This window comes from Lichenostomus cassidix, chromosome 11 (assembly GCF_008360975.1).
Source record: "Lichenostomus cassidix isolate B80296 chromosome 11, HeHo_3.0, whole genome shotgun sequence".
Classification (NCBI taxonomy): domain Eukaryota; kingdom Metazoa; phylum Chordata; class Aves; order Passeriformes; family Meliphagidae; genus Lichenostomus; species Lichenostomus cassidix.
This window is the reverse complement of record NC_139492.1, coordinates 326,383-338,246: the sequence shown is the minus strand read 5'-3', so window position 1 is coordinate 338,246 and position 11,864 is coordinate 326,383. Positions and strand designations below refer to the sequence as shown.

Sequence of the window (11,864 nt, the reverse complement as noted above, 5' to 3'; positions counted from 1 at the left end):
CTTATGGGGCTGTGCCAGCAGGACATTGGAGCTTTATTTGGGTTTTTTTTTCCCAAATGGCATTGAGGGACTTGCCAAGTGAAATGTTCCTCTTCCGGAGCATGTTTGCCAGCTGCAGCAGCCGTGACTAATGGAGGTGACTCCAGGAGCCACACTCCTCTCACCCCCAGCCGCTGTGAGAGCAGAAATTGGCACCAGGGACAGTGTTGTTAGAGGCTATTCCTGCTGTTGGGAAGGACAAGCTTCACATTCCACCATTAACCCATCTCCTTAATGAGGAAGCATCACTACACTTTTAATTCCATCCAAAACACGATGCTTATGCCCAGGGGAGATGTCTGAACACCACATAAACTCTGGAATTGCTCAGAAGCTAAGTATCCAGAGCCCCTGACATTTGAGGGAGGGAAGGGTTGCTTCAGAGGCTTGTGGATTCATGAACATCAGCCTAATAAGGACAAAATAAATTAGGTTTAGCCTGTTCAGTCTCCAGTTACCATGACCAGGGCTTCCCAGTCTGAAGATTTTAACAAGATGGGCAGTGCTGAGCATTCCCACCCTTTGGCATAGCACCATGCTGCTGCTATGAGCCCTTTGGCCCAAGGACCCATTAGAGCAGATCCTGACATAAGTGTTAATCATTTGGGAATTTCAGAGGAATCAGTAAAGCATCAGCTGTGTTGGGCATCCCGGGCACTGATGGATGTCCTCATCACCCATTACATGGTCAGTGCTGCTGGGCAGTAAGGCCAGGGCAGCTGCTGGCCATGGGGGCTGAGGGGAGCATGGCCGCCCTGTGCAGGGCCAGTGCAGTGGGACTGGAGCTGTTCTCCAGAGCGAGCAGCAGCAGGGATGGGTGCTCTGACCTGTGCTGCACCAGCACACCAGCCAGGCTGGTCACTGCCCTCATGCAGGAGACCTGGAGGCTCCAGGGTGGTCGTGGAGTAGCCTGGGGTCACCCTCCTCGTGCTTTCTCTTTTGCCCAGCATGGAGTGACTTTTCAACTCTCTCTCTCTCTCTCCCTCTTGCAGCTTTAACTTCTCCCAAACCCAATCTGATGGGCCTGCCCAGCACAAGCGTCCCTTCACCCGGCCTCCCCACCTCTGGATTACCAAATAAACAGCCCCCGGCCGCACTGAGCTCACCCACCCCGGCACAAGCCACGTCGGCCGTGGCCCCGCAGCAGCCGCCAGTGACAACCCCACAGCCGCAGCCGCAGCAGCTGCCCCCCGCACAGCGCAAGGAGAAGGAGAGTGAGAAGGCAAAAGAGAAGGAGAAGGCACCCAAGGGGAAGGGGGACACCCTGCCAGGGCCCAAGAAGGAAAAGGGGGAGGCACCGGCGGGCACCCTTGCAGCCCCACTGCCCACCATGGAGTACGCGGTGGAGCCTGCCCAGCTGCAGGCACTGCAAGCCGCCCTGAATTCAGACCCCACCACCTTGCTGACGAGCCAGTTCCTTCCCTACTTCGTCCCTGGCTTTTCCCCCTACTACGCCCCACAGATCCCCGGCGCCCTGCAGAGCGGGTACCTGCAGCCCATGTATGGGATGGAGGGGCTGTTCCCCTACAGCCCCGCACTGTCACAGGCACTGCTGGGGCTGTCTCCTGGCTCACTGCTGCAGCAGTACCAGCAATACCAGCAGAGTCTGCAGGAGGCATTGCAGCAGCAGCAGCGACAGCAGCAGCAGCAGCAGCAACAGCAGCAGCAACAGCAGCAGCAGCAGCAGCAGAAAGTGCAGCAGCCCAAAGGAAGCCAAACCCCCGTCCCTGCGGGGGCTGCCACCCCGGACAAAGACCCTGCCAAAGAACCCCCCAAGCAAGAAGAGCAGAAGAACGCACCCCGCGAGGTGTCCCCCCTCCTGCCCAAACCCCAAGAAGAGCCTGAAGCGGAAGGCAAGGGCACAGATTCTCTCTGCGACCCTTTCATTGTCCCAAAGGTGCAGTACAAGCTGGTCTGCCGCAAGTGCCAGGCGTGCTTCGGCGACCAGGAGGCGGCCAGCGACCACCTGAAGTCCCTCTGCTTCTTCGGCCAGTCTGTGGCGAACCTGCATGAGATGGTGCTTCACGTGCCCACGGGCAGCGGCCAGGGCAGCGGCTCGTACCAGTGCGTGGCGTGCGAGAGCACGGTGTGTGGGGACGAAGCCCTCAGTCAGCATCTCGAGTCAGCCCCGCACAAACATCGAACAATCACAAGAGCAGCAAGAAACGCCAAAGAGCACCCCAGTCTATTACCTCACTCTGCCTGCCCCCCCGACCCCAGCACCGCATCTACCTCGCAGTCGGCCGCTCACTCAAACGACAGCCCCCCGCCCCCCCGGCCCCCCCCGGCTTCCCCCCACGCCTCCAGAAAGCCCTGGCCCCCGGCAGCCCCGCGCGCCCCAACGGGGAAGCCGCCGCCGCCGCCTTTCCCTCCTCTCTCCTCATCTTCAACGGTTACCTCAAGTTCATGCAGCACCTCAGGGGTTCAGCCCTCGATGCCAACAGACGACTATTCGGAGGAGTCTGACACGGATCTTAGCCAAAAGTCAGATGGACCGGCGAGCCCGGCGGAGGGGCCCCGGGACCCCGGCTGCCCTAAGGACAGTGGTCTAGCTAGCGTAGGAATGGACACCTTCAGATTGTAAGCTTTGAAGATGAACAATGAAAATGAATTTAAATAAAAAAGTTAATAACAAACCAATTTCAAAAATAGACTAACTGCAATTCCAAAGCTTCTAACCAAAAAAAAAAAAGAAAAAAGAAAAAAAGAAAAAGCGTGGGTTGTTTTCCCATATAACGATGCCGGTGGGTTTTACATTTCTTTTTTCCTTTCCTTTTAATAAAATAAAACTTTAAAAAAGAAAAAAAAAAATCTGTTACATTTGTCCTCTCTAAGGTACTGTTGGTCTGGGAGACGAAGGCCCGTGCTGCCTCCTCGCGCCTGCGGAGCTCGCACCCCTGTACATTGCCCTGTCTGATCCCCCGTCGATAGCACAGCAGAGCCCGGCAGCGCTGTATGGGAAAGCAGCCCACCTGGAGACAGTTTTAAATTTCTTGCTATCTTAGCATTCAGATACCAATGGCTTGCTAAAAGAAAAAAGAAATGTAATGTCTTTTTATTCTCAGGTCAATCGCTCACACTTTGTTCTGTTTTCAGAATCATTGTTTTATATATATATATATATATATACATATATATATAATTTCTTTTGTTTGTTTCGGGGTTTTTGTTTTGTTTTGGTTTTGTTCCAGAAAAAGGATTTTTTTGTTGTTGTTGTTTTTTGGGGTATTTTGGGGGTTTTTGTTAATTTAAAATGGGCAGAAAGTATTCAAGAGAAAAACAATGTGAACTGCTTTAGCTTTTCGGGGATTTTAAGGGTAGATTTTCTGCTGAAGCCAATTCCAAGGGGAAAAGTTAAGCACTCCCACTTTTCAGAAAAAAAAAAAAAACCCACACAAAGAGTGTTGAGGACTTGGAGCTTAAAAAATAAGTTTTAAAACAACTGACTTTCTGTATTTATGATAGATATGACCATTTTTGGTGTTGAGTAGATTGTTGCATTGGAAATGAACTGAAGCAGTATGGTAGATTTAAAAGAAAAAACCCTTTTGTGTACATTTAGCTTTTGTATGGTCCAGCTGACGGCTTCTCATTTGATGTTGTCTTGTTCATTCCTAGCCAGATAGATTGCGATCCATCGACTCGCCTGAGCTTTTCTCCCCTTTGTACCTTTATCCCCATCCCCATCCTGTAATCTTCCACTTATGGTTGCTACCTTCATTTCTTAGAGGGTGGTTGCATAATTATTTTATAAAAACTAAAGAAAGAAGTTCAAAGGGTTTTGGGGGTCAGTAGGATCCCCTGCAGAATATTTTTTGTTGGGGGTTTGAAACTTTTTAAGGCGTATACATGCGATTTACCTATGTCTGTTACCCTTGTGCACTTATTTTGTTCTTATTTTCCATTTCTCTTTTTTCTTCTCTTTTTCTTCCCCTCTTCTTTTACTCATTTTGTAAATGCTTCAAAGACTCTGTTCCTGACCTCTGAGCATTGGTTCTGTTTGTGTAATTAGGCTGCACTCTGTTCCTTCTTTTGGAAAAAAAAGGTTTTGTTACATTTTTTTCTCTAAAGAAAATTCATGCTTTAAATAAAATCCAAAGACATACCCTTCACCACTGGTGCAGAATGAGCAAAAAGGATTCTTTTTACTTGAGAATTTGTTTCTGATTTAAACAAACAAGTCTAAGTTTAAATAAAGAATAAAAAAAGTACCCAGGTTGTTATCTGTGCTTCTTCTGCAAGCAGAGAGACAACTCTTAGCGAGCACCCAGTGCACCCCAGGCAGGTTTCTCTTTCCAAGTTCTCTCCGTGGCAGCAGTGGGTGCCAGGCTCAGGGAGGCCTGGAGCCCCCCAGCCCTCCCAGCCCGCATGCACCTTGGCTGGCCCGGACTTTGAAAGGAAAACTTTGTGCTGCTAAAATGTAGATTTTGGAAACGTAGATCCTTTGCTGTTCCCTTGCATAGCCAAATGCCAACAGAAACAACCTCTTTCCACCCTGTTTCCTCTGCCCCAAAAGCACGAGAGCCTTCTGCCCACCATCATCATCCTCCTCCTGCTTCAAAAGGGAACTTTGAAGACTGTGAACGCAGGTTCCTCCCGCCACCTCCGGCTGCTCCTTCCCGGGCTGAAGCCACTCGCCACCTCCGAGAGAGACTGGAGCATCTGAGAGACAAGTGCGGGTTTGGTTTCTAGCGGGACACTTATATTTTTATGGAGTTTTGGTTTTAGTTCTATGAAAGACTAGATCCTGAACTGTTGTACATATTTCTGACTAGGCTAATGCACAGTGCAAATTCCTTTTTTAATTGTTTTTTAAGTAGTCGATACTAAAGCGCGAACCACCGGATGTTCCTCCCGGGACCCAGCTGTAGCATAAGGTGTCAAAAAAAGAACCACATACTCACGGAGCGTTTGCTGTTTTAACGAACTGTTTTCTTTAACAGAAGTTCTTGTATTTCTCCCCGTGTTTGAGATGAACATTTTTTAAATTCTAAAGTTGTACAGTTTTTTTTCCATTATTTTATCTTGTTTGTAATTCTATGAAATATATATATATATATATATATTTTGCCATTTAACTGTTGTATGTTACTCTGTCTGTATCATGTAGATTTTTTTTTTTGTTTGGTTTGTTTTGATTTTCTCTGTGATGCCAGTTCCCAGTTTAACACGAGCTTTACCTGTCCAATGCCGCAAGGTGTCTTTTGGAAATCCTTTCGTTTTGTCTTGTTTCGGTTTTTTAATTATATTGCTTGGTCATAGTGCAATTTCTCTCTCCTCCTTCCCCCTCCTCCTTCCCACCCACTAAAAGGTTTTATAAATTCATTTCCTTGTATTTTTTCTAAATGTTTCTAGAGACTATTTCAGTGCGAGGTTGCCTCCTCCTCCTCTTGCAGTGCGGCTGCCTGGGGTCGATGCAGGGACCCCACAGCCCCGCTGGCCCCAGCGCCAGCCTCGCCCCACAGCCCCCCAGTGCCACATGTGGCCTTTCCAGCAAGCGGCAGAGCAGGGCCAGGCTGGGCACGAGGAAAACACTTCAAACTTAGCATTAAGCGGGTTTCTGTTTTATTTTTAATAAAAAGCTTTTTTAAGTGGTGAAGATGGCCAAAGTTTCATACAATTGAGAATAAAGAGAAGCATCAGGTGTATGCGGGGCCACCTGGGGCTGATGGGGGACGAGGTTGGTGGACACAGCCAGCATGCTCACCAAAATATATTTTGCTTTAAAAAAAAAAAGCTTTTAAATAGAAGCAGAAGTTGGGTTGGTTGGTTGGTCGGTTGGTTGGTTGTTGGTTGGTCGGTTGGTCGGTTGGCGCTGATACTGCCCACTGTGAAACAAAACTTTGAGTATTTTTTTGTTTTTATTTGGGGGGGTGAGTTTGGGTAGAACAGAAAGCATAAATGAGGTGAAGAGGGTTATGAACAGCCTTTGCAATGTACAAAAACTAGAGCAAGTGAAACCAAAAATGATGTTCTTGGTGTTTTTCTATACTGTAGTCTTGTTAGCTTTTTTGTTACTGTAACAATGCTGATCTCAAACTGTACCAAAATACATGAGACTGACAGAAACAAACCACATGGAACTTTCAAAACTTTAAAAAACTTTGTCACAAAAGACTTTGTTGTCATAGTTGAGTTGACTGTAGATGGTAATTGAATATACTCCTTTGGAACTATTTCATCACGTATGTTTCCTGCTCATTGTGATACATTAAAAAAAAATGAGCAAAAGCTCTCGTCTCGATGTCCCGCGTGTGCAGTGCTGGGTCTGTGCGGGGTGGGTGTGCCGTGTGGCATGGCGTGGCTCAGCAGGGCACACGCATCCCCCCAGCATTGGCCACCCAATGCAGGTGGGCACTGCCACAGAGCCACTTGCCTGCACACATGTGTCCTCATGCACCACCAGTGTGCACATGCTATCACACGTGTGTCCGTGTGCCTCTCCACATGGGCGTCCAGGTGCTCATCAGGGCGACAGAGCCTGGGCTGATGCTGTGGATTCCCGTTCCTGTGGAAGCAATGAGCCAAGCGGCGCCATCTGTACTGCAGCTCTGGGATGCTTCGTGTGTGAAAAGGACATTATAAGTGCATTTAATTTTCTCAAATAACTGCAAAAGGTTTCTGAGCATGGTGCTGTAGTGAATGGTTCAAGGGAAAATGTGATGCATTGGTGGTCATCCTGAAATGTGTGAACTTAAAAAATCACATTTCTTTCTTTCTGCTGATAAATGGAAACGAGATGCAGGAAAGTAGGTAAGTGGCAACTCACGATGCTCCCTCTGCAGCAGGGAGGGAACCTAGAGGAAGTGCTGAGTGTTCAGTACACAATTCTCTTGCCAAAAATTGCCCCTTGCAGCAGAAAAGGCTTGAAATCCATGAATAGGCACCACATCCAAAAGGAGTCACAGGGGCCACACCTCATCTCAAATTTATAACTACAGTGATAAATAATTCACACCCACCATTGCAGGTTGGGCAAGCATCTGCCCAGTATGGGTGTCCTTGGTGCAGCTGCTGGGACAGTGAGAGGCTTCCTCCCCCTCCACAGGAGCAGGGGCTGAGCTCCACAGTGTCCAGTGGAGCAGAGGGCACAGGGAGGAAATCCAGCAGCTCCCAGGAGTGTGGAGCATTCCTTGGTTAACATTCATACTGACTTGGGCTCCACAGGCCATGAATTACAAAGTAAAGTGTGTCAAAATCGCCAAGCCCCCCCTGATTCCGGATGCTGTGGCATATCTGCCCCAGCCCCTGCCCCAGGAGCAGCCTCGAAAGGAGACACTGCTCCATGAGTGCCCAGGGTGGGATGGGCAAGTGCACCTGGACACACTGCAGCTCAGGACTCTTAAAACGTGCTTCTGGCCAGGCTGCCTGGTCCAGTCCCTGGCTTGGGCACTATTCTGGCATGAGCCTAAACAGATGGGGATCTGAATTATCTCTCAGCCGTTTGGGGTTTTATTAATGGCAAAACTCCATCCTGCCTTTTTAGCAGGCGCACAGGACTGCGGCAGGGTCACCAACGTGATCCTCCCGCCGCTGGTGTTTGCACTGCGCTGCATTAACACCTCTGCTGTTCCTAGACCAGCCGTTTTGTAAGTTTATTATATAACATGGCTATTTATTTCTGGGTTGAATTCCACTGTAAAACGGCCACGCTTGAGGAAGTGCCTCATTATGTTCAGGAAGGTGTAAATGGCCTCCAGTAGCTGCACAAGCTGCAAACTAAAAACCTCTGCGCAGCATCCTGCTCAGAGCAGCCCATCCGTGGGAATTGTGCAAACCTCTGACAGGAATAAAAAGGTTTTTCCATGCTGTGATTCTGGTAAGAGGAGGCTAGAAATGATTTTTAATGACCTTTCATTGCTATCACCTCAGATTCAGCTCTCACTAGCGCACTCTTACTAGGCCAAAAAATGCGTGTTTATACAACCCTAGCAAGACCTGCCTTGCCGATTGATTTAGAGCTGCATTTCCAGCCAGAGGGACGTGGCAGACCCCAGGGAACTTGTCCCCAGCACAGTGCGGCAGCTGCATCAACACCAGTGCTGTAGCCAGGTCCCCGCTGATCCAGGCAGGGTCCCATGCTCACGGCTTGGCTGAATGACATCAGAAGTCTGCTGAGACATCCCTGACACAGATGGATGTGCTGGGAAACTGCCACTGGCCCAGGCTGTGCCAGCAGTGGTGAAGGGTTAACTCCATCAGCGCTTAAACTCCAATGTGGAGCTGGTTCTCTGTTCCAAGCTCGTTAACAAGGTACACCTGATGATCTAAAGCACTAGAGAGTCATTTTAATTAACGCTCTGCCAGAGGGGATGTGGTGAAGACACTGATTTCACTCCAATGACTTTCTATTTTGGTGTATTGCAGAATCAGTGTGTTAGTCCCCAGGCTAACGTGAGCTAATCCAGCCACTGCTGAATGGGCACAGCCACTGCTCAGCTCCACAGGGCAGCTCAGTACCAAGCTGCTGGCACCTTCCACGGGTCAAAGTCATGGCCCCTCAGCAGGTCGTGGACCCCTTGGCAGGGCCATGTGGGGCTGGCTATGCTGGCTTATCCCCAGCAGGACCTGGCTGGTCATCCCCAACCCACCAGTGGGGCACAGGTGGCAGCAGAGTGGCAGCACCACAGAAATGACAGACACAGCCGTGTGGTCACAGGGCCCTTCCACACAGGACCACAGGGCTGGGGGCACCTGGCTGTGCCCACTGTCCCATCCCAAGGGTCAGCACCTGCCTGAGCTGTGGAAGAGCCACAGCCAAAGGATCTTCAGGTCTCCCCCAGCCTCTGTGGTGATGGAGGAGAGACTTCACACTGCCCCAGAGAACAGACAGCGGTACCTATAAATGGTATTGTGCTCTTGGTTAGATGGGAGCATGATGTTACTTAATTAATGTTTTAATACCCTAGGCATCTTCTGTGCCGTATAATTCATATCGATTCGGCTGTGAGCATGTTCTGTTAAAAAGATTCTCTTTCCTAAGCAAACTTTCAATTATATTGAATTGCCACAACAAAAAAGGGTCTTTTCTCAGCATGAGGGAGGCGACTCAGCCAAACCGCTGCCAGCCCGGCTGGGTACACATATGCACACATACAGGCATGCACATGCACACACATGCATGCATGCACACACATGTGCACATGCACAGTACCCACACCCTCCTGTCCCAGTGCTTCCACCCTCCCCAGGCTACAGGTGCCACCCCAGCACAGCTTGTGACTGGAGCAGTGGGTCACTGGGGTTCACCCCTGCCACAGCCAAGGCACAGAGCTGGGCACAATGGGAGGGCAAGGAAGGTCAATGCCAAATCAGAGCTGTCAGAAAATCATCATCGAGGCAGAGAGAAGGCAAAGCCTCTTTTCCCCCCACAATCAGGTTGACGTGTGGAATGCTCAGTGTTTTGGCAGAGAAGTGCTTGTTCTTTTTTAAGCAGCAATTCAGCGTCTATTGTGTGACATCGTGTCCCTCCTGATCCAGCAGCACTGTGATCAGCGCACACAGTAGGAGAGAGGGACACAGGACATGATCTTTCCCTCCATGTGTCCCTTGGCCCTGCCATGCCCCAGTGAACAGCTGCTGGAAGGGGCTCCCCTGTGTGCCCATGGTCAGGGAGGGCCCGGGGGACAAACACAGGAGTGAGACCATGGATTGCCTTGCCCCATTCTTGCTGGGCTTTGTGAGGCTGGGACTTGGCTCAGGGCAGTCAGGCAACTTCTGGAAGGACACCTGCAAAGGTCCTCTGTGGCAGGGCAGGTTCGCTGTGGCACGGAAAGGTCCCTGGCACACACCAGGGCCTTCTTGCCAGGACAGCACAAGGCAAAGCAGCTTTCAGTGCTCTGCTCCCAGGAACTTGCATCCCCATCTCACAGAGACGTGGAGGCAAGATGGAAACCTGTGTCCACGCTCTTCTGCCAGCACGCTCCAAAGTCCAGGATCTAGCTCTGTCCCTGGCAGTCCCTCTCAACCCGTGGGGCTGTGAGGAGGGTGTGGGATGAGTGGAGGCAAAACAACCCTGGCACTTCTCTGCAGCGATGCCTTAGCACCTCCAGGACAGGCTCAGCACACAGCCAAAACCCAGTGCCAGGGACTTGTGCCCAGTGGCCCCCAAGGGAGCAACACAGGGAGGTGCTGGCAAAATTTTTAAGGATATGTGTTTGCTCTCAGCAACAGAGCACCTTGGCATTCTAGAAGGATAAAAGGAGCAGAGCCATAGTGTGTTAGCTCAGCCTTGTGTGTCATGGCAGCATGGAACTGCCAGCTGTCACCAGTCCCTGCCACAATGCTGCAGCCCTCAGGGCCACCCCTCATCCTCCAGCCCCACTGAGCCTGTCATCCCCATAACACAGGGAAAAGAAGGCTGCTCCCCGACAGGCTGTCCTCTACCAGGGAGGCCTTATCAAGGATTTCTGCCAGTTTGGTTTTTTTTCAATAATGAGGCAAAGATAAAAATTCTGTATTTTCATTACTACCCATTTTCACAGCCCGCTGAACAAAAACACAAAGCGCTTCTCCTGCTGCCCCTTGCTCCCCAGCCCTGCCTCTTTCTCCCATGGAGTTCAATTAAAGAAAGGCGAAAATTGAAGCTGTTTTACGCAAGGCGATTGCAACATGCATATTTGATTTTTATGATGGATCTAAATTGCTGAATAAGGCCATGGAACAAAGGGAGACTGCGGCTTCCTGCCCATCACAGCCAGGCAGCCACTGCAGAACAAAAGCGCCAGCCATTAGAAGCTCAGCAGGGAGATACATTATATAAATGACTTTGTTTCTCTGCCCCTTCCCCCCGTGGGGGCTCGGATGGGGCTGGGGGCTCTGATTCCACGTCCTGGTGAGAGCAGGCTGCGGATGTGGAGTCTTCGTGGAGGCACAGGATGGCTGTGGTGAGCTGAGCACACGTGGCCAGCCACCCTTGGGCTGGGGTACAGCCTGACCCCCTGGCGCCTGCCACTGGTAGGTTTCTGGCAAGCTGGCATCAGACCATGGTGACTGGAGTGTCAGTAATGCTCCTCAGACACTTGGTGACACATCCCTTAGCAGCACCTTTTGCAGCCCAGGCTGCAGGGCCACGTGGCAATTGGCACTCAGGAGTTGGGGCAGCAGCAGCACCGTGTGAGAATGCCTGGGAAAGGCCAGCCTGGACTGCCTTGATGGCCCCAGTGATGTCCTTGCAGCACAGAGCAGCACAAACAGGCCACCAAGCTGGGGGTGCTGGGCACCAGGGGATCTGCACCTATGGGAAACTGTGGCTCTGCTCTCCACTTGCAGGACTCACTGTTTGTGTTTAGGGAAGGGTGTTCACTAGGGATGGTTCAGGCAGATCTGCAATTCCTCAGTCTAAAGCGGAAGGTGTTTGACAAGGGCAGGATCTGGTTAGGATTAGACTGGGTTGGCAGAGAGTTTCTCCTTGACTCCTTGAAGCTGCTGCAGAGGAGAGCTGGGCTGTGCTCCACAGACTGTTTCTGCACAGGTGGACACTGCGTCCCAGCCTGACATGTTTTGGTGGTCCAGGAGCAACCCTCTCCAACCTGGGACAGGTATTGCCAAGATGTCCCTGTGTCCTGCCACAGCCCCCAGCCATCCAAAGCTGCAATGCCACGGGGGCATGGCAGGCTCGTGGCTGCTTCTCCTGCCTGTCCCACCCCAGTGTGATACCAGGGTGCCCTGGAAGTATCCTAGCCCCAGCCGGTGTGTCATAGCCACCACTCTGTGGAACCTGCGCTCAAGCTAAGGTGGACACAAGGGGACACAGCAGATGGCTCCCTGAGTCTTGTGAGCAGAGTGGAGCCTGGCCCATCGTGCTGGTGTCCGGGAGGGCTCAG

General features: G+C 50.9%; 1 protein-coding gene across 10 annotated transcripts in view; it reads left to right on the top strand.

The window, feature by feature from the left end:
- ZFHX3 (zinc finger homeobox 3) overlaps positions 1-6,270 on the top strand; it is a 480,743-nt gene extending 474,473 nt beyond the window's left edge. For all 10 annotated transcript variants that reach the window (XM_085071261.1, XM_085071268.1, XM_085071270.1 and 7 more), the window contains one exon: positions 1,032-6,270. In XM_085071261.1, the coding sequence (XP_084927387.1) occupies positions 1,032-2,623 (1,592 nt within the window). In that variant the 3' untranslated portion in view covers positions 2,624-6,270. The remainder of the gene's footprint in view (positions 1-1,031) is intronic.
- Positions 6,271-11,864: the final 5,594 nt, after the last annotated feature.